This window comes from Staurois parvus, unplaced genomic scaffold (genome assembly GCF_062004578.1).
Source record: "Staurois parvus isolate SC_StPar_1 unplaced genomic scaffold, SC_StPar_1.0 ptg000768l, whole genome shotgun sequence".
Classification (NCBI taxonomy): Eukaryota; Metazoa; Chordata; class Amphibia; order Anura; family Ranidae; genus Staurois; species Staurois parvus.
The window spans coordinates 2,467,665-2,491,526 of NW_028318564.1; the positions used below are offsets into that span (position 1 = coordinate 2,467,665).

Sequence of the window (23,862 nt, forward strand, 5' to 3'; positions counted from 1 at the left end):
TAATGATTGCTTTGTGTGAAAGTTATAGCGTCTACAAACTATGGTATAGATACTGCAATTTACGCCATTTTTTTGCTAGACAGCGCTGCACTAGTTTAACGGACAATTGTGCGGTCATGCAATACGGTACATAAATTAAATTTATGTCCTTTTTTCACACAAATAGAGCTATCTTTCGGTGGTATTTGATTGCCTGTGCGTTTTAAATTTTTTGAGCTATAAAAAAAAAAGGCTGACAATTCTGAGAAAAAAAACCAATATTTTGGACTTTTTGCTATAAAACATGTCCAGTAAAAAAAATTTAAAATCAAATTTCGTCAAAAATTTTGACCAAAATGTATTCTGCAACGTCTTTGCTAAAAAAAAATCCAATACGTGTAAATTAATTGGTTTACGTGAACGTTATAGCGTTTACAAATGGCGGGAAAGAAAGTCGGATTTTTAATTTCTTTTATACTAATAATGGCAGCGATCAGCGACTTATGGCAGGACTGCGGGACTGCGGCGGACATTCTGACACTGGGGGGGAACTGACTTGGGGTCACTGACATCCCCAGTGACATCAATACAGTGATCAGTGCAAAAAAAAACCCACTGACACTGTACTAATGGCACTGGGGAGGAAGGGGATAACTTTATTATTCACTGAAAGGGTTAACTGTGTGAGGGGAGTGTTTTACTAGGGGGCGGGGGTGGGTACTGCACAGGGACATGCTGATCGGGAGAGATAAACTCTTCTCTCCTGATCAGCGTGTCAGGAGCTGTCAGGGAACTGACAGAAAGCAGAGCTACTTCAGCCCTGCTCTCTGTCAGTGATTGCCGGGATCGGCGGTGCAGGTAGGGCGGCGGCGCGCCCCCTACCTGTTTTGCAAAAGCGCGTTTTAAAACGTGCTTTTGCCCAGCCGTGCTGCCCTGCCGCCGTATTTCTACAGTGGCTGGGCGGCAAGTGGTTAATACAACTTTGTAATTGACTCTCTCAGCTGGTTTCCAGGTATTTAATGTGGAAACATAGCAAAACCTTTTTTTTCAATTTTGAATAGATTAAGGCTAGGTTCACATATGTGCTGGTGCTGCAGATCCGCATGAAAATCCATGCAGCCGCACCACCCGCACAGAGGAATGCGGACCCGCGAGCGGGTGCCATTAATTCTAATGGCACGCCACCCGCACTGGAACACGCAACCATACTGGGAACCAAGGTTCCCGTGCGGGTTGCATTTTCAGAAGTGCAGGGACATGTGTCATGGGGCACGGAAGTCCATTCAAATGAATGGGCCCTCGTGCCTGCGCAAAATGCAACCCGCACGGCCGCATATATGTGAAGCAGGGGTAAGGGAGAGTTATAACTCCTGTCACTTTTTTTTTTATCCATCTGTGTTCCATTGGGGAGATTTACCTTCACTTCCTGTCCTGTAGGCAAGGCAGGAAAGGGAGAGGACATCCCTGCAAATTAAGAATATTCCTTGGGCTCCTCAGTCACCAGAACTTGTGTCTCCGTTGGAGGATTTCCCCTCTCTTACTTTAATGAGGACAACCTAAAATTTGAAATTTACTTTTTTTTATTTTCACTAATGGTAAACAGGACAAATAAAAAGGATGAAACTCCCTCATAGGGACACAGACAGCAATTAAAAAAAATAGCAAGTGTTCTAATCATATCCATTCTGTTCAAAACTAAAAAAATAAAGTTTTGCCTGTAGTCATAGTGTAGTAAGAGTAAGCAAATGTGGAAATCTTTTAAACAAGCAAATAAAACTGTTGCAAAATGGAAGATTTTCTTCCATGTCAAGAGATATTTTAATTAGAAGTTAGAAAAAGGAAAATTATGGCTAACTTAATCCTCCACTCCACATTTTGTAGCCAATGAGAATTCAAAGAGAGCTGGAAGGGGTTGACTACACGGTAATCAAGGAACATATGGTTCTGTATCCCTAATAAACTACCCTAGTTTGTAAGGTTAGTGGGGTGCAATGTATTTAAAAAAAACAAGATCTGCTTCCAAGTCTTAAGCCTCTTGAGGCACCTTTACTTGTGCAAAGCAACAATTGCCTGTGGTAGAAATAATGACAGCCTACAACAGAGATTTAAATCAACAAACAGTAGTATGCCATATGTTAAGCAATTAACAGTTTTTTCATGTTTTGATACGACCAACCTTATTACAGTAAAGAGAGCTCTCTGAGTTGCACATCTGTAAGTAAAGGACAAAATGGGACATATTACATGCAGGCAAATTTCTAAAAATAACTACAACGTTTTGGAACAAAACAAAATGTGTTATGACTTCCCATGGTGTTACTAGCCCATCTGTCAAAACAAGCCCATCTCCCAAACAATTAAAATAGACAGTTAAAATGAAATAAAATAAACAGCAAATTATTATAAGAGGAATTTATTGTCATTGCTGATTTTGTTCAGTACATCGTGTTAGTTAACCAGTGGCAAGTAAGATTTTGCTGTCATGCTTCCATGACTTTGCTTAACTTGTAACTTTGGAAAATTTTTCTGTGGACATTTATGACAAAGAGGGGGGAATTAACAAAGAGTGGTGCAGGCATGAAACATACACCAGTCTTCTTAGAGGTCTCACTCTTAGTTTACAAAGGGAGCACAAACTGCTTGTTAATTAGGAGGTATCTGCTTTATTTTTTTTTACTTTGTCTGCACCAGGCAAAATACACATAGCACCAGAGCTGGAGATGCTTTCTCAGGTTCTCTCTGCTTATCCACCACTCAGCTGAGAGCAAAGAGGGGGAGGAAGGCTGTCAATTGTGAGTTTTATGAGGTTAACAGCTGGGCATATACAGTTGTGTTCAAAATAATAGAAGTGTGTTGAAAAAAGTGAATAAAGCTCAAAATCCTTCTAATAGCTTTTATTTCCATACACACAAATGCATTGGGAACACTACACATTCTATTCCAAATCAAAACATGAAGAAAAATATATCAAATTTGTGTTGTTCCTCTAAACAAATTGAAGAAAAGTGAATATTAGACTGTTCAAAAAAATAGCAGTGTTTATATTCTTCTTTACAAACTCAAACATTCACTATATATAAACTGAAAAATGTTTGAAGATTTAGCTTTCCATTGGATCACTTAATTAATATTTAGTTGTATAAGCACTGTTTCTGAGAACTGCTGTACATCTGTGTTGCATGGAGTCAACCAACTTCTGGCACCTGTGAACAGGTATTCCAGCCCAGGATGATTGGACTACATTACACAGTTCTTCTGTATTTCTTGATTTTGCCTCAGAAACTGCATTTTTGATGTCACCCCACAAATTTTCTTTTGGATTAAGATCCGGGGATTGGGCTGGCCACTCCATAACGTCAATCTTGTTGGTCTGGAACCAAGATGTTGCATGTTTACTGGTGTGTTTGGGGTCGTTGTCTTGTTGGAACACCCATTTCAAGGGCATTTCCTCTTCAGCATAAGGCAGCATGACCTCTTCAAGTATTCTGATGTATTCAAACTGATCCATGATCCCTGGTATGCGATAAATAGGCCCAACACCGTAGTATGAGAAACATCCCCATATCATGATGCTTGCGCAACTATGCTTCACTGTCTTCACAGTGTACTGTGGCTTGAATTCAGTGTTTGGGGGTCGTCTGACAAACTGTCTCCAGCCACTAGACCCAAAAAGAACAATCTTACTTTCATCAGTCCACAAAATGTTGCCCCATTTCTCTTTTGGAAAACAGGTTGCCCCATTTCTCTTTTGGAAAACAGGTGCTCTTGAGGTTACAATGTGCTCTTCGGCAAATTGTAACCTCTTCAGCACATCTTCTTTTCAACAGTAGGACTTTGCGGGGGCTTCTTGCAGATAGCTTGGCTTCACATAGGCATCTTCTAATTGTAACAGTACTCACAGGTAACTTTAGACGTTCTTTGATCTTCCTGGAGCTGATTGTTGGCTGAGTCCTTGCCATTTTGGCTATTCTTCTATCCATTCCAATGGTAGTTTTTCGCTTTCTTCCACGTCTTTCAGGTTTTGGTTGCCATTTTAAAGCATTTGCGATCATTTTAGCTGAGCAGCCTATCCATTTCTGCACTTCTTTATATGTTTTCCCCTCTCCAATCAACTTTTTAATCAAGGTACGCTGTTCTTCTGAACAATGTCTGGAACAACCCATTTTTCTCAGAATTTCAGAGAGAAATGCACTGTAACCAGCATGTACAACATTTGCTGCCTTCCTTCCTTAAATAAGGGCAATAATTGACACCTGTTTTTCAAAGAATGAATGACCTCACTAATAGAACTCCACATTGCTATTACTTTGAACATGCCCCTTTCAATTAGTGATTCAATTACACAGAATCAGCAGCATGCATGTCATGACTGTTGGGTCTGTTGGATCTCTATTGCTCTACTACACCTGCTAGTAAATTATTTGCCATGTAGAAATATCATTTCTACCAAAAACATTGGTTGATCAGGTTAGTGAAGTCTGACTGCTATTATTTTGAACACAACTGTAGGTAGGAAAAAGAGCTGTCTGTGTTCACTACAAGGGCAGAGGCAGGAATTTGAGCTGTCTACCATCAAACATTTCACTATCTGTAAGCCAGGACCAACTAAGTGGGGATCTGCAGCAGTTTTCTACCTTTGGTAATGTGATTTACACCAATTGGTCAGTTAACTGTGCCACTAATAATTTTGCTAAGGAAAGCATTGGAGAGTTTAACTGTTTATATTTGCAACATACAAGGTTGAAAGGAACAGTTGAAATCACAGTAGAGGTCGTTTATCAATGTTAAATAGAAGCAGTGAGACAGATTAAAGCCCAAATGAAGCATCAGTTTAAATCAGCTAAATACAATTTGGGTGAATAAAACAAAATTTGTGAACTGTTGTACAGATATTTTTTTTTTCTGAAGCAGCCACATCCTGAGTAGAAAAGCCTGTTCCTTGCCTATAACTGCAGAGTGAGACTCTTGCCTACAACTGCAAAGTGGGACTTTGTAAAAAGTGCTGAGAGGCAGACGTTTTGGATGACAGAAGAAACTATGTATGTGTCTTCTATCATTGATGTTTTTTTCTATAAATGTACACTGAGCAACAATTGGGCAGCTCAGTGCACAGTCTCTGCACTCATTCTGTGCCAAGGGGAATTAACTCCTTTGCACATGCATAGGATTTACATCATTCAAGCTCAGCCAATCATGAAGTCAAAGACGTCTGAAGAAGACTGGTGAAGATGTAAGCGCTGGCAACTGTGCTGCACTTGAGGGGATCACTTTGCTAGGTAAGTTTGCCATAATGTGCAAATATCTATGCAGACTTGCACAAAATGGCAAACAGCTCCTGGGGGACCATCATTTTGTATTTGGTCTGGAGGTTTAGATGTGTTTTAATACTATGAGGGGAATTCAAGTCAAACTGGGACTTTTGAGTTTATATAACAAAAGAAAACATTTCAAGGAGTGGAAACTGCATTTATTTGGTGACATACTCCCCTGCTAAATGTATACACTTATCCCAGCACTTATCTAATGCATGGAAAGCTTCAGCATAGAAAGATTTTTCAATACACCTAAACCATCCTATGACAGCCTACTTCATTTCGTCATCAGTGCTGAAATGCTGACCACAGAAAGATTTGTCTTTTGTCCAGTTTCATGGCAGGTTATGCATTGATTATCCTGGATTAGGTGTTTCATGCTCTGAAAGTTCACAGGAATGACTGTAGTGGCCTGGGAGCCACCACGTCCAGGATTGTCATTAATGGACATATACGGCCATCTCTTAAATGTTTACACCATTGAAATATCTTACTGTGGCTGGACGTCTTATCACTGTACTGTGCTTAAAGTTTTCTGTAGATATTTGTGGGTTTTATGCCTTTGTTCACAAGACACTTCATCACCACATGCTGTTCCATGCACGCACTAACATTAGTGTCTGCCATCTTAATTAATGGTCTCTGGACTGGGCCGTGACATGTGCGCCACTTATCAATAATAGGACACACTTGTCACTTACTACTGTGTGTAGTACCACCACACTAGCATCCCTTTTTATAACTGTAAAATTAAAAGTCCTGGTTTGACTTGAATGTCCATTTTTTCTGATGCTTTCTGATGCTCATGTTCTGTGCTTTCCTATCTTGGTGACAACCAGGAGTTTCTGCTTCACTTTTGGGAAGGTTCTCATTCTCATTCTCCCCTTATTATGCCAATTTGGGTCACTGTGCCAAATCTAGCACACAGCTCGATTCCTCCATATCAGGAATATGTATGCGAACATGCATATCATTTTCATCTACTAAGGGTGGATTATATTTACTTTTAGTTGATAGATGTTCTCTTAGAATATAGCATTTTATCACTTTTATTTATATTAAAGATATACATGTGGCTCTGAAAAAACAAAATACACTGCTCAAAAAAATTAAAGGAACACTTTGAAAACACATTGGATCTCAATGGGGAAACATATGCTTTATATATGTACTGATATGGACTAGGTAATATGTTAGGAATGTAAGGATGTCCCATCGTTTGATAGAAATGATAATTATCAACCTATAGAGGACTGAATGCAAAGATACCCCAAAAACCGAGTGAAAAAGTGATGCAGCCAGTCCATTTTGCTGAACTTCCTTTGCAGCAACTCAAAATGGTACTCAGTAGTTTGTATGGTCCCCATGTGCTTGTATGCATGCCTGACAATGTCGGGGCATGCTCCTAATGAGACGTTGAATGGTGTCCTAGTGTATTTCCTCCTAGATCTGGACCAGGGCATCACTGAGCTCCTGGACAGTCTGAGGTGCAACCTGGCGACCTTGGATGGACTGAAACATGATATGCCAGAGGTGTTCTATTGGATTTAGGTCAGGTGAGCATGGGGGCCATTCAATGGTATCAATTCCTGCATCCTCCAGGAACTGCCTACATACTCTCGCCACATGAGGCTGGGCATTGTCGTGCACCAGGAAGAACCTAGAACCCACTGCACCAGTATAGGGTCTGACAATGCGTCAAAAGATTTCATCCCAATACCTAATGACAGTCAGGGGGCCACTGTCTAGCCTGTAGAGATCTGTGCTTCCCTTCATGGATATGCCTCTCCAGACCATCACTGACCCACCACCAAAACGGTCATGCTGAACGATGTTACAGGCAACAAAATGTTCTCCATGGCTTCTCCAGACCCTTTCACATCTGTCACATGTGCTAAGGGTGAACCATCTCTCATCTGTGAAAAGCACAGGTTGCTAGTGGCGGACCTTCAAGTTCTGGTGTTCAATGGCAAATGCCCATCGAGCTCTATGGTGCTGGGTAGTGATCACAGGGCCCACTAGAGGACTTCAGGCCCTCAGGCCACCCTCCTGAAGTCTGTTTCTGATTGTTTGGTTAGAGACATTCACACCAGTGGCCTGCTGGAGGTTATTTTGTAGGGCTCTGGCAGTGCTCATCCTGTTCCTCCTTGCACAAAGGAGCAGATACCTGTCCCGCTAATGGGTTAAGGACCTTCTTTGGCCCTGTCCAGCTCTCATAGAGTAACTGCTTGTCTCCTGGAATCTCATCCATGCTCTTGAGACTGTGCTGGGAGACACAGCAAACCTTCTGGCAATGGCATGTATTGATGTGCCATCCTGGAGGAGTTGGACTGCCTGTGCAATCTCTGTAGGGTCCAAGTATCTCCTCATGCTACCTGTAGTGACACTGTAAAACCATTCCTGTTTTGGGGGGTCATCTCATTGTTGCCCATCTAGTGCATCTATTGTTAATTTCATTAACACCAAAGCAGCTAAAACCGATTAACAACCCCCTCTGCTACTTAACTGACCAGATCAATATCCCAGGAGTTTATTTGACTTGACGCTATATCTTATTAAAAAGTGTTCCTTTAATTTTTTTGAGCAGTGTACAAACTTCCACTGTACAATTTGCCTTTTTTTAACTCATAATATTGAATGGGAATAAAGGAAGGCCTTTCATATCATTCATAAATCAAATAATTGATTTTGAAATTAACATCTAGCTGCTCTAGTTTTTGGTAAATATACAGAAAACAAATGATGACCTGACTTGACCTTTTCGTTCAAGCAAAAAACTGAAGGAATAAACTCAAACAGATGAAAGCTATTGCTTTTAAGCAGGGAAAGCAATCTGTTTGTTTCAGCATTGCTGTACATCAATACCTTGTGCAAAAAAACCCCTAATATTTACTCAAAATATAATTTAATAATAGGGTACCTCATTTTTTCTCTTTTGTCTGACAGATTTCATCCAATCTTCTGCCAATAAATTCACATTTTGTAACATTACTCTTGAGAATTTATTTTATTAGTTCAAGACACTTCCTGGCTGTTTTTTCTGTGTTCAGCAAAGTCTGTATTTTTGAATCATTAGCAATACTTCCACCTGAGCCGTGCGTTCACAACCGGCTGGTACATAACAATCTCATAGACAGCATATAGGCCAACAAGAAAAGATCAATATGCAGTACAAATGCTGCAAAGCACGCTTGCACCTTTAAAAAGGCAATACACACAGAAAGTAGGACAGCTATACTAATAAAAAGTAGATGGCAGATGATGATTAAACAAGCTGCTCTATCCCATATTTTATCCTCTTCCTCACCCTATTTCAAGTCATAAGTTGTGCTTTACTTTGCCCCTTTCAGTTTGGGGTAACGGTTTCCAGGTTAGCTAGGTATCATCAAATATTTGTGTAATCTAAATCTAATACATTTCTCCTACCTGCTACTAAAAGTGGAGTCCTAATGCTAAGTAAATTGCATCCCATAAACTGTTAATCCTACAGACAGATGTAAAGTGTGAGGCATTTTCACATTTTACTTTTAGTGATACAGGGGAAAATTGGTATAGCAGCCTATCTAGCTGGTTATAATGTTACTCCTATGGGTACTTTTCTATTTGAGTTGAAGGTTTGACCCTCCATTGTAGAATGTATGACTCTTGTGCATATGTTTGTGTATGGTCCCTCCATTTTCCTACATGAAATACCTTTAACAGTAATTTTCACACAGTACTACTTTGGAGTGTTTAGATCCCACAATCAAGATATGCATAAAATGCTATAACAAATGAGCAGTTTACTGAGGTTATATTTTACATATATTGTGCTCGTAGCTTACTTTGCCCAGGGAGCATTATAATTTAATAATCCATTCTGAAATTAAATCCAGCTGTTGAATTTAAGAAACATATCTCCATCAAAAATTATTCCCATAGATATATTATGATATAAATTAAGTGATATCTAAAATAGCCAATAAAATAAATTCTGTAAATGATATTAAGCCTTGGTCCATGCTGATGCGGTGCGGTACATCGCATTTGATTTGCACAGGAACCTCACCGCATTTCTGTGCAAATCACATACGATGTCTATGTTCTGCAATTTGAGCCATACATTTGTATGGCTCAGGTTGCTCCTCATCGACACCAAAATAGTTCAGGACCCTTTTTGTTGTCCGCACCAAAATCTGATCACATGGGTATTCACACCCATGCGATCTGATTCTGTGCATCGCAACATGTTTTGCTAACAAATTTCAGGTTATTATTGACTTAACATACAAACCCAATGGTGATGTGTACAGCATCAAGATGCCCATACTGGCTTGAGGCACCAGCATTAGATCCTTTTTTAACTGGCTGCCATCAGGATTTTTTCCGGTTGTCCACTATAAGCACTGATCGTAAAACATAACATATGAGCATTTATGTGTTTGTGCCTGCAGAAGAAATTTTATACACATTGCTTCATTGTCTAAACATCTTTTAACTGAATTATTTGATAAATTTGGTAAAACATTAAACATAATGGCTGTAACTTGGATAATGGTTGCATTGGGTTTTCAACAAAATCTATGTATTTTTACCTAATAATGGCTGTAGTGAAGAGATAGCATAATGAGTAATTGGGAAGAATTAAAATTATGAAGAAAGCAGATTTTAAATTCTAAAATTCCTTAATTATGTATTCTTAAAGTATAACTATGGGCAACATAATAAAACATTACATATATGATGTAGTCTGTTAATAGCATTAACACAGCAGTTTATATTTTTCTCAACCCCAATTCAACATAGTTTTAATACCTATTAGTCCAGCCAGCAAGTCTATTATTTTTTTAGTTCCTTTAACAGACCCAGCTGTCCACCTAAAGTGTCAGTTTAAGGATTGAGACAAACCACCTAACACTGATGAGGTGCTTATGATGGTCAGCTTTTATTCACTTAGTTAAAACCTTTATTTAAAAAAAAAAAAAAAAACTGTTGCTGAAACTGCTTAACTCCATAACCCCGGTGTCTTCTGGCCCTTTAAGGGATTTCTCATGCCAGGAGGTGGGGCGAGGTTTATGATCCTGTGACCGCCATGATTGGCTGTCACATTGGTCACATGATCTCAAGTAAGTGTAGGTAACACAGATTTTTTTACATTTTAGTATGCATATATAGGACCTGTTGGTGTCAAGGCCCACCCACCGAGAGGCTGCACATATGCATACTGTCAGTGTGAAGAGGTTAAAAAGCTAAAAAGTTAAAAAGTTAAAAGCTGTTAGTTGGGCTTTTTTTTGTTAGTCACAAATGGAAAGTCAATCTAAATCTACTAGTCCATCTAACACTACCATCTCTACAGGGTGACAATGCTGCTGTCCAAGGGTGGCTATAGTGCTCTTCCATAGACACACTGGAGGAGTAAATGCAGTCACCCTATATGGTCAGAGTACCCACTGTACAGACATCACTTGAAAGAAAGTAATCTTACCCAATGACAGAATATTAGGTATGACTGCACATATAGCACATTTCTAATAAACGTTAGTTGTATTTCAGTACACTGACCCAAAGTTTTGTAGGCCTGTTCCGCTCAAGTCTGTTGTCTATTATATGTAGTATTTTCTTCCTCTGTTGTAAGATGTAGAATTTATTATATATACACGCAGTATGAGTAAGTGTCTATACAAGTGTGTGTGTGTGTGCTTGCAGTAAATCAACTATATATATATATATATAGTAAGAATGAACACAGATGTTTCAGTCTGGTTGTCTAATATTAATAAATATTGAATCATTCATAAGTATTTTACAATCATTATTTTCTAAATAGAATAAGTGAGTAATCAGTTCCTAGAGGGGCAGAAGCTTGCAGTATGGTAAAGCTAAATTCCCATCACACAGTTCACAATTGCGCAGTAGCAACCCATTGAACTCTCAGTCCTTCTCAATTGGGATTTAAAATTACAAAAATCATATCTGGATATTTCTTATTGACAATTTACAAGATTCCCCAGCTGTGTCACTCCATGTGACTCTTCATAAGCACTGTTTTAGCAGGCCTGTCTGGTCTCTCCCTTGTCTTTTTGCCAGTCCTCCATGATAAGAGGAGTTCTTCCAGCTGGGACTTAAATGGCTCAAGCTGCAAATGTCAGTAGTTGTTACTCTTTTCCTTTCTTAACCCTTACAAAATGTTAACAAGCTTTCACAAAAGCCACAATCACACTTTTTACACTTTTAAAGTTCCACTTATTTGTGGGTTAATATGGGTTGAGTAAAACCCAACAAGTTTGAGCCTTTACTGTTGACAGACACATGAAATTCTAAAGTGCACTTACTTTATATTTAGACCATGTTTGTTTATTTTACCATTTTCTCCAGGTAAAACTAAACCAATAAAGTTGACATTTGCATACTAATAGATTATTATAGCTTTTTGTCATGGGTCATGCCCAATAGTTCTAGAAATTATCAAATGGTATGCATTTATTTATTATCAAAAACCTCATATGTTTGCTTACCATGAGGAATAAAAAAAGCACAATGTTGAAGAAATCCAACCGCTGACCTCTGGAAGATCTACCCCCCCCTTTTTTTGGCCATTTTTGTATACACAGTGATACATTATTTTAACTTACAATCGCATATTCATGCAATACTGCATACAAATGAAATTTGTTATTTTTTTCTCCCCACAAATAGCCTTCTTTTAGTGGTATTTTATCACCACTGGGTTTTTTATTTTTTGCAATATAAACAAGAAAAGACCAACAATTTTGAAAAAAAAAAAAAAAATAATAATATGCTTTACTTTCTGCTATCAAAAACATATCCAATAAATACATTTTAAAAATCTGATTTTTTTTCATAAATTTACTCCAATGTCTATTCTGCTACATATTTTTGGTTAAAAACCCCAATAATCATATACTGATTGGTTTACACAAAAATTTTAATCAACTTATTCCTAGAGAGTAAAATACTTCAGAGCTCTCCTTCACCATTCATGTAGCCAATAGCCTAAGCATTATACAGGTGAAACTCGAAAAAATAGTATATATGAGATAAACTCATTACATGTAAAGCAAGATAGTTCAAGCCGTGATTTGCCATAATTGTGATGATTATGGCTTACAGCTCATGAAAACCCCAAATCCACAATCTCAGAAAATTAGAATATTACATGCAATCAATAAAACAAGGATTGTACATAGAACAATATCGAACCTCTGAAAAGTATAAGCATGCATATGTACTCAGTACTTGGTTTGGGCCCCTTTTGCAGCAATTACTGCCTCAATGCGGCGTGGCATGGAAGCTATCAGCCTGTGGCACTGCTGAGGTGTTATGGAAGACCATGATGCTTCAATAGCGGCCTTCAGCTCTTCTGCATTGTTCGGTCTCATGTCTCATCTTTCTCTTGGCAATGCCCCATAGATTCTCTATGGGGTTCAGGTCAGGCGAGTTTGCTGGCCAATCAAGCACAGTAATCCCGTGGTCATTGAACCAGGTTTTGGTGCTTTTGGCAGTGTGGGCAGGTGCCAAGTCCTGCTGGAAAATGAAGTCAGCATCCTCATAAAGCTCATCTGCGGAAAGAAGCATGAAGTGCTCCAAAATCTCCTGGTAGATGGCTGCATTGACCCTGGACTTAATGAAGCACAGTGGCCCAACACCAGCAGATGACATGGCTCCCCAAATCAACAAAGACTGTGGAAACTTCACACTGGACTTCAAGCATCTTGCAGTGTGTGCCTCTCCATTCTTCCTCCATACTCTGGGTCCTTGGTTTCCAAATGAGATGCAAAAGTTGCTCTCATCAGAAAAGAGGACTTTGGACCACTGTGCAACAGACCAGGTCTGTTTTTCTTTAGTCCAGGTAAGACGCTTCTGATGTTGTTTGTTGTTCAGGAGCGGCTTGACAAGAGGAATACGACATTTGAAGCCCATGTCCAGGATCCGTCTGTGTGTGCTGGCTCTTGATGCACTGACTCCAGCCTCAGTCCACTCCTTGTGAAAGTCCCCAACACTTTTGAATGGCCTTTTCCTGACAATCCTCTCCAGGCTGCGGTCATCCCTGCTGCTTGTGCACCTTTTTTCTTCCACACTTTTCCCTTCCACATAACTTTCTATTAATGTGCTTTGATACAGCACTTTGGGAACATCCAACTTCTTTTGCAATTACCTTTTGAGGCTTTCCCTCCTTATGGAGGGTGTCAATGATGGTTTTCTGCACAACTGTCAGGTCAGCAGTCTTTCCCATGATTGTGATTCCTACTGAACCAGACTGAGAGACCATTCAAAGGCTCAGGAACCCTTTGCAGGTGTTATGACTTAATTAGCTGATTAGAGTGGGACACTTTGAGCCTAGAATCTTGCACCTTTTCACAATATTCTAATTTTCTGAGATTGTGGATTTGGGGTTTTCATGAGCTGTAAGCCATAATCATCACAATTATGAAAAATCACGGCTTGAACTATCTTGCTTTGCATGTAATGAGTCTATCTCATATATTAGTTTCACCTTCTAAGTTGCATTACTGAAATAAATGAACTTTTGCACGATATTCAAATTTTTTGAGTTTCACCTGTATGCCATGATTTCTGCTAAAGAATTAGCCAGTCTGATCTCTTATTCACACTTTCAAAATTGATCTCATTGCTAGTCACATTGCTGACACAATAGAGCACCTAAAACAGCATTTTCCTAAGGAAAGGTAAAATGTTCAGTCCTTCTATTGCTCTTTAATCATCTGTTCCAACAACACAATTAACTGATATTTAAAATAACTTAGGAGAAAATGCAGGAAACGTTTATGGGATTTCTATATGGAAGCATTATTAATCTGTACCTGTAAAGTATGGGCATTAAAGGACATGGAGTGGATGGTTTAGGGATGGTATTCTGTTTTTTTCTGGCGAACAGGTGTTTACATATTCTTTCAAGCATTTTTTTTATCTTTTATGCAGAGCTACTCACTCTCAAACTCTGACTGTCTTTAAAGTAGTGGGGCACTCTGGGACACTCTGTCTTTACTGTCTTTGAAGTACTATGGCAGTACTGGGGCACTCTGCAAAGAATGTGAGAGTTCATGCAGGCACCTTAAGATGCTTGCTACCCAGAGGAGGAGCTTACCATTCATAAACAACACAATGAACTTGCTTTAAATTTGTCAAAAATAATTTATATGTTTTAATTGCTTAAATTCCACTGTCCTTTTCACAGCACTTTATTGTGATGTCTGGTTTAGTCAGCATTTCATACATTTTCTTTCAAGACCTTCACCCCCTGTCATCCTTTCACAGTTCTAGTTTCATCTGCCATGGTGATGGCTTATTCTACTTTTTATTAATTCATGATCTGTCAATTCTATGAAGTCAATCAGGTTATGTCCAGTGCTTAAAGTGTTATGTTGCCTTTTACGTTCCCTAAATGCTGCATTAATCCACAATGAGACCACGGAGACGTCTTGTAGATTGACTGTATATAGACACTTAACAAACACTAGACATGAGGTCCTTATAAAGATGCATACTGTACATATTAAAGTTCAGCACTTTATTGTCTGTGTTCTGTTTATAAAATTATACCATCTAGTGCTGTACTTCAAAATGCTTAATGCATAATGGGGACACTTTATGGTGATGTCACACATGTATTCTTACATTCCAATTGATTAATGAATATATGTTCAGATACTGAAAAGACTATAAACTCCTAAAACCATAAAAATCATGTGAATACTCCAACAACCAATTGAAAAAAAACTTGGAGAATATGCTTAACTATGGTGACAGTAACAGTCTCCAGTTACTCTGTAAACTACATACCCAAATCTGCTTTCTACACATTGGCTTACAGTAACCGTGTACACAAAGAGCATGGGGAACAGTCGACTACAGCACACACCCATTATCATAACCTCCTAGTACTCATATGCAGCATAGTGGTACTCCTCTCTTTTCCCCTGCAGGCTTTGATCTCATTGAAGCACCAAGTTTACCTGCCAATCTGACCAGCCCAGAATTCAGTCAGTGAGATGAGTCTTTGCATTTTGTGGGGCTAAATTTGGGGCGGATGCTGGGTTTACCATAGAGCTGTGTGTGGCTGCTTCTTCCACCATTCCTGCCTGTCTTTCTGTAAAATGTCTTTATTGCATTTAAAAGTGAATAATTTAATGTATAGAAATGATGGCAAGGGGTTAGGAAATAACTTCTTAAATCCAATATTTAAGCCAAAGCCATGATATCTGGACAGCTTACAACATTGTCAAACCCTGCTTAGTGCTTACATAGGCTGTCCATGATTCATAATGACAACATAATCTAAAATAATTTAGCAACTTTCTCATTTTAGTTAGATGATAATTATGACTAACACTAAAAATTCAGTGCTGGGTGTAATCTGGTGTGTTAAAAGCTAAATCCACCTAAAAATTAAATTTCAGCTATAGAAGTTCAGCTATTACAACTATATTCAGTGGTAGGTTTAATCACTTGCCAAATGGTTATGTTTCTTGGAGATTCCAGTGGCTAGATGCTCTCACCAGATTTTCAGTCTTTTTCACCTGCTGTAGCCTTTCCAAAATGTCCTGAAGGATTTTATACAATGTAGAACAAGGACATAAGTAGGAGTTGGAGTTGTGAAGAAAAGTGACAACTTCAATGAAACCTTGTGGCAGAAGGTGGAGATGCAGACTGTATCAGAAAACTCTTATCATTTGAACTTCAGAGTGATCTAAAAAATGGACAAGTGATTTAAACCACTGGTAACTTCATAATATGAAATATCAGTTCTTGGTGGCATTGACCTTTAATAATTACACAAGGGTCTGGTTAAAATTAGTGCCTTGTTGTAACTCAGGAAGAATGTGGTAATTCCACACCAACCTCTAAATCTTATCTTTGTTCTTATTTCCAATTGGGAAAATAGAAAGGATGGTGATAACGGCATTCTGCTTAAATCGTGATGCTGTAGTCTTGGAGCTCTAAGGTTGAGCTATGACCCTGCAACCTAAAATACAAAAAAACTCTATTGTTAAAAAAGAAATAATCTCATTAATTGGTATCTTTATGTAGGAAAAAAAAGATTTGTATTAAAAGAAGAAGAAATGAAAGCATGGTGGAAGAATTTGCTCTTTAACATATTTGAAATGTTATAAAATTATGGTGTTGTTTCATGTATTTATGCTGAAAATTATTTATACTTGTGAATTATGTTGCCTTACCAGATGATCTGATAATTTTATGGACACATACTAAAGACACGTATCAGCTGTTTTAGAATTTGTTGAAGGAAGTCAAAATAAAAGAAAATGTTACTGTACACAATTAACTTTATTTAGTAACACAGCTGTACAGTTACATCCAAAATCTTTTTCAAAGCAACTAAGGAGCTCCCTCTCTATACCAACTGCTAGATTACATCACCATTGCTTATATCCATCTAATACAAATCATTAGACTATATTAACTCCTTATCATTTCACCTCCTATAACATCATCCTTGCTATGGAGCAGCTGTATCTTGGAATAGTGGTATACAGAGAGGACTGCTTTGCGAAAAGTTTAGTATGTGTACTTAATCGTTCAGTTTATCTAGTCGTAATATTTTAGCTCATCTATCATGCATACTGAGATATGTATAATTGCAATGTTCTTTGTCACATTGCTTTATCTTAGGTATAGCAACATTTATACAGTTTTTCGGGCTTACCTGTAGACCAGTAATGTTCAGGATAAAGATAAATGTTATTTTCAACATGCTACATATGTATTAAACATTTTATAATTATTTTGAATATCACAAGGTTTGTCAGTTTTTAGGAGCATAAAATTGTTTAAAAGTCATGGCAGGTCTATCTGCCTGGGTTCACTTGCAGAAACCACACATTTGTTGACAAATGTTTAACCTGATGAGTGACAAACATTATTTAGTTATATTTGAAGGCAGTAGCTACATTTAGTATCAAATGTGTTGCCAGAGAATGAGGCCAGACACTCTTCATATTATTAAAACTGTTTTCTTTTTTCTTTTTTGGAGAATTATATAAAAAAAATAAAATAAAATCACTATCAGTATCACCACTAGTTCTGCCTACTAAACATGTAGGCCAGGGAGTCTGCAGGACCTAAAGATACCAGTCTTCAGGACTGAAGGTGTTTTAAAAAAAAGTGTACTGTTTTCAAATTATTGTTGCTCCTGCTTTCCAGCCCCCATATCACTTGGGAATGATAGCATAAGTATTTGTGGGGTTTATATGTAACATATTGTAGCTGCGCATCTAATTTGCTTCCCACTCGTGTCCCACTTTCTTCTTTCTTTGGACACCTTGACCATTCACCACTGAATGTTTATATGTGACAGGTTAAAAATTAAAGCTCACATATTAAAATGTATTTAAAAGTTTTCAATTTCTTAAAAGTGTCCATCATTGTCTGAATATGGACTGTTCTGTTCGGTCAGGATTTCAAATGAGAGAATGCACTTTTTTACACTTCTCGGTCACCAAGATGTGAGAGGAGAGTGGTTTTAATTGTGCTGTAAGCACTCGAGTGGTTGTTGCATGGGATCTCCACTAAATATCACTGCCACTAATACTGTATTGGGTATACTGTAATGCCACACACTAATGCATGATTGAGGGGTATAAAGTTCCTTATTAGTGTTTCATCAGAGGAGGTGAGTTATTAACCACCTAGAGGAGTTGGTAGGTTGCACATAAACACCCCACATCATTTTCCTCTTAGGCATTGGGTTTGCCAAAGATTCAGGGCCATATTAGACATTAAAACTGACACTTTGAGTGTTGTTCTTTGTTTAATAATCCCATTAAAACATCTCTCAATGCTGAATAGTATGCAGGCTGGATTCTTCAAGGCAGCAAACTACATGCTCGCCACCTCCTTAACATGGGATATTAATTCACATGCCTGCCAAAAATAAAAATAAATAAGCCTCCAAATGCATGGCAAATGTCTTTATAATTAAGTGACAGTTTGCACATTATTTTACTGCAATCAACTTTGGATACATTCTATGGCTAAAGGTATGCAGGCACTCCTCCAAATGATTGAGTTTCCAGTGAAAGGTACTTTTAATGCTAGAGCATACAAGTTTACTTTTCTATTCCAGCATGACTGTGGCTCTGTGCACAAAGCCATGTCCATAAAGACATTGTTTGATGAGACTGGTGTGGAGGAGTTTGAGTGACCTTCACAGAGCCCTGACCTCAATCCTTTTGCAATTTTGATCTTGTTCCCCGATGGAAATGCTCTTTTGGTTGAATAGGGGAAAAATCCCACAGTCATTTCAAAAATCTTATGAATATCCCACTCAGAAGAGTGTAGGCTGTCTCAAAAGTCACAAAAGGGGGTGGTTGGGGGCAACTCCCCATTAATGCTCATGGTTTTGAAATGGAAAAAAAACTCATATACAGTAAGTGTGATGGTCAGGCAGCCACAAACTTTTTGCCATGAAATGTAGTAAAATATTTAAATGAAAAAACGGACCTTTAAGTCTTTTTCTTCAGAAACTATTTCTTTAAAGTGCCCATTTAGGCAACTATCTAAGGTTTAACAGGATTTTCATCTTTTTTTAAATACATATTTGCATTTTCAATGGGGCTATTAATGTACTATTAAGTTTTGCACAGGTTTGAATGCTAGAGTAAAATTTAAATAAACCTTTGTCAGATGGCTACAGTGTCTGCTCCATTTTCTGACTATAACATTATCTAATGCTGAGAAATGACCCTCCAATATACTGTCTGTCCTTTTAGGTGCTCACCAGTGTAAAGGAAAGGTCTTCTGCTCAACATATCTATTACTGTAGTGGTAGCCTCATTGAAGGATATGTTCTATAAAGACAATGCTTATATGAATATTTTTGCATGAGAATACTTGTGTACATTTTACATATAAAAGTAGTCTAAAATATATTTTTAAAGAATGTCATAAATGCTTGAAACGATCACCTTAAAATGTTTCAAATAGAAAAAACAGTAACAGAATGGAGAATGGGGGAAACATATAATGAAAGAAAGTGTATTATTTAATGTGTAATGTAACATGACAGTCATCAAGAATATGGATGTTACAGTTAAATTATTGACTGTGTGTTTTGTATTTGAACAGATGACACAATTCATGAATCAGCTGAGCCATCCCGTGGTGAAAATTCAGCACCTACACTGAGAATACCAAACTGGCTTTTGACAACCCTATTGTTTCTCCTGGCAATTCTTTTGACGTTATAGCACAGTATACTTCACAGACCAGCTGCAGAATATAACAGGGTCTTGGAACATCAAAGATCCATCTGATTGCTTCACCCGAGAAAGAACCTTTTTTTCTGCTTTTCATTTAATTCTTATTTTTTCCCCAATATCAAGTGAACTTAAATTCCAGAAAAATAAGTACTTAATATACAATACAATATAGACGACACATTTGTTTCCAGGACTTTTTAAAAGGAACTTAAAATGACATGCCAAAATTTATTAGCAACACTAGTGAAACAAAATTCTCTTATCATTCGGTTTTAGGAAATCACACACTTTTGTGCAGACAGTCAAGGAGACACTAACCAACAAAAAATGGATTTTGGATGAAATGAAAAAGAATGTGCAACGAAATTCAGCTTTGATGAACAGCGCTATTAACAAATGTGGTTAAACATGCATTAAAACAGTGATAATTTGAATTTCCTAAGGGTTCCCAAGGAAATGTCTATCTAAGAAGACGATATTGACACTCCTAAGCACTCTTACCTGCACTAAGGGATAAGCAGAGGGGCATGGGGGATTTTTATTAAATATTTTTTTTTCTATATTTTAAGTCATCTAGAGTGCAGAACGCTGTTCTACTATTTATAATATAGGCAGATAATACCATAAAATAGATCTCCAAGGTGCTACAATTTTATTTTGCTGTTTCACAACTCACATGCATTTTGTACATAAGATGACCATGCTTAAATTCTTGGAGGCAGCCATAGATAACTGCCCTGGATCAAAGTCCTACAATATATGTGAAAAAAAGTAAGTCTGTTACTGAACTTAAGTTTTTATCATTTTTTTCTTTTGTACTGAAATTACTTCATTGTACTATTATAAGACAGTCTCAAAAAATTATTTATCAGAATGATATGCATGGTTTATAATCAACTGCAAAGGAAAACAGTCTGACCCTGAAAGATAGTCAAGTGAGGTTTTAACCCCATTTGAACCCAGTTGTAGGGACAGAGTGTCTGCAATACATTGTGTTGCTATCTACCCCAATAAGTGTAAACAACAACATTGCATTTTGCTTGTAAAATGCTGAATTCAGAAGGTTCCCAAAGATTTTAAGGAAATATTTTCAAACTGATATATGCATAACCAAGGAATATTTAAACTAATGGATGGATACATGTTTTTTCTGCTTAAATAAGTAGTTACTGATAAATATTTAGCAATGGGACAAGACTTGGTTGAATAAATGAACAGCTACCTATTGTTTTGTTGGAACTATGGACACTTGATAACTTTTCAGGGTGCCTTGAGTTTTATTTTTCTGTATTATTATGATTATTATTGATGTATAGCAAAGGACATGATGCAGACACTTCATATTCACCAAATGTACTTTACATAATAAAGCCTTTAACAAACTGTGATTATGTTTAATATAAAAAAAGAAAAAGTAATCAAGTACAATAATACTTTTAATATATTTGTATTTGTAAAAAAAAAAGGTTCAGACATACACAAATGGTCATAGCTAGTCAAAAACATTTTATAACTTTCACAACTGTGTGTTTCCTCTAGATCAGAATGCAATGAGAGGTATAACTAGGGCCTTCAAAACTTCTCATTGACCTGGGTTGCTTTAATCTAGAACAATAGTATTATGCAATTTTTTTTACATCATAAACTACAATAAAGCACAGACAAGTAACCTAAGAAAGAATTATTGTATTATGCTGTAGGCGTATTTGACAACAATGTGAGTCATTCATATAATGTAGATCCTCATTGAACAACTTTACAGTGTTAGCACAAAAATCTACCTACAAAGTAAAAAAAACCCAGGACTAATTTTATTGTTAAAAGCAATTATAAATGATGTCCACACTCTTTAACAGCCATTAAAAATTCTGTGATATAGTAATAATAAAATATATAAGATACATGCATTAGGTTGTTTTACATTACATTAAATTTGGTATTTAAAATGTGTTCGCAATACCACTGCTGCTCCTGTGCATTATTGTTGATGGATGTTAATTAATTTAACAGCCTTAACATTGATTTAGATGTTTGTGCTTTAAATATTATTTTGTTTAAAGGAAAAAAAAAAAGTTTTGTTTCCCTTCCTAAAGCAACACCTTCCTAATAACAGAGCATAAATCCCTGTGCTGGTAAAGTTATAGGTTAAAATAACCAGATATTAAAAAAATTGTATTAAGAAATTTGATAGAATCAAACGAGCAAAATCACAAGAAAGGGTATCCCTACCAATTTTAAAATTATCTTGCTTCAGCTAAATTGCCTTTTGAAACAGGTACAAATTGTCTCTTGTCTATTTGAATTGTGGTTCACCTAATGCTGCTTTGGATGATGTGAGTGAATAGTATGAAAAGCATGGTGTAAATTCAAGGCTCTATATACATATGTTTTATACATAGGTAATGCACTGTAATAAATAAATATTAAAAAAAGGTTTTGTGACTGGCTGCATCAGTTACCCACCAGATGATAAAAGTATGAATCCAGTAAAGTGCACCATGTTTTTAAGGAACAACGTGTCCCTGTATCCATAGACAATTTGACTGGGAGCAAGATGAATCTTGTGATGGACAAAGAAATCTTTGAAGCAATTAAATACTGAAAGACTATTTTCTTTAACATTTAAAAAACAAATTTGAAGGATTTTGGGGCAAATATTAAAGCTGCTCATTGCACTTGAAGTCTCTTTGGCTTTCTTTTCTTTTCTCAGCTACTTTCTCTTTCTCTTTTTTTCCCCATAAACTTTTATGGCCCAGGCTGGGTACATTTTTAACCCATTTTCCTGGTGGCCAGAGGCTTTGCAACCTGAAGCAGGGGGATTAAGCATTAGTCTGTTCGGTGGATACTGTGTATCCTTTAATACACAAAATAACATTTCATGTTAGATTAGAATATTGTTTTGTACTATACCTTCTTGGATGGCAAAGATTATAAGATAATGAAAAAAACTACATTCTTTAAATTCTGTATTATTAGCAACCTATGTTGTATATAGTGTTTGATAATAAAGTATTAATTCAATTCTTATGTCTTTTCTAAGTGAATACATTAGAATTTCAGACCACAATAACATAAAAAGTAATCATGGCTTTCATCAAATGAAGCTTGAAAGCAACAAAAAAAAGGTTCATCTATAAAACATGATCACTCACCACTGTCCTCACCGAATCATGACCCAGAACAACACAACATGTAACTATCAATGATGTTTTGTACTAAATGTTTATAGAACTGATGTTAGAGCCCTGTGTATTTTTGGCATGTTGGGATAAGGGAACATAGGGATTTTTTGGTAATTTTGGGTGGGGGGTCTTATATTCATGATGGCATACTGTCCTCCATGCAAATTTACCATTCATATGGTATATTTAAATTAAAGGTGAGTCTTTGAATGAATGATTAACTCATAAATTATATGTTAGCCATTTAAACTTTGCGTAGTGCATTTTTTGTGTCTGAAAGAGCCACAATCTTCACGGTCTGTTAATCACTGTAAGATTATATGTATCTCCAATATTTTTTAAGGGTTGTACTCAGTTCTGTTAACTTGTCATGTAACTGTTGGTTACATGTCTTAATTTCTACCCTGTTTCTGTTACTTCTGCTCTTTCTGTCTTTCTCCTTTCCAGAAGTGAATGAGCAGATCTGTCCTACTTTTTGGTACCACCATTTTTTTTCCAGGCATTCACCCCCAAACCTTTCTCAGATCTGAGACAAATCTCTCTATGATAGGCTTACTGCCATTGTCTGTACAGTTTCATAGATGCTGGCATGTTGGAGGTTACCCACGAGGCTACAAAATCTGCTTTTTCATATTTACTCCTGACATCTCATTGAAGCCACTCATTGTGTGTGCATCTGGGTAAGAAAGTCCAGCTCAGTGTGGTCCTGTGCTTGTACTTCCCTGCTTTGCACTTACTATTCATTGAGTGCTGTTTTGAAATGCTTACATTATACCAATTTAAAAGAAAATGTAAAAAAAAATCATAAACTGTATTTGTATATACACGTGTCCGTACAAATAAACTTAATTAAAAAAAGTCAACTTTTGCTTCTTTATTTGGCTTTGCTTTCAATACAATATATTTATTAAAGCTGGAATTTAAATAATTTTTTCTGAATATGAATAGTTTGCAGGGACATCTAATGAGTTTCATGTTAAGACACTGTTCTATATCCAGAGGCCAACAGTTATCACCAGGTTTGCAGACATGGAATGCAGAACATGATTCCATCTATAGCAGTATCTGGATACATGTGTAATCAATTTTGTTTTAGCAGCAGTTCTCTAACTGGTGGTATATAACTTTAAAGTATAAACAAGGTCAAAG

General features: G+C 37.1%; 1 protein-coding gene across 5 annotated transcripts in view; it reads left to right on the forward strand.

The window, feature by feature from the left end:
- The window catches only part of EFNA5 (ephrin A5), a 586,842-nt gene extending 563,266 nt beyond the window's left edge, over positions 1 to 23,576 (forward strand). For 3 of the 5 annotated variants that reach the window (XM_089654422.1, XM_089654421.1, XM_089654424.1), the window contains 2 exons: positions 15,236 to 15,292; positions 19,398 to 23,576. In XM_089654422.1, the coding sequence (XP_089510548.1) occupies positions 15,236 to 15,292; positions 19,398 to 19,519 (179 nt within the window). In that variant the 3' untranslated portion in view covers positions 19,520 to 23,576. The remainder of the gene's footprint in view (positions 1 to 15,235; positions 15,293 to 19,397) is intronic. The other 2 variants (XM_089654425.1, XM_089654423.1) reach the window with 1 other exon arrangement.
- Positions 23,577 to 23,862: the final 286 nt, after the last annotated feature.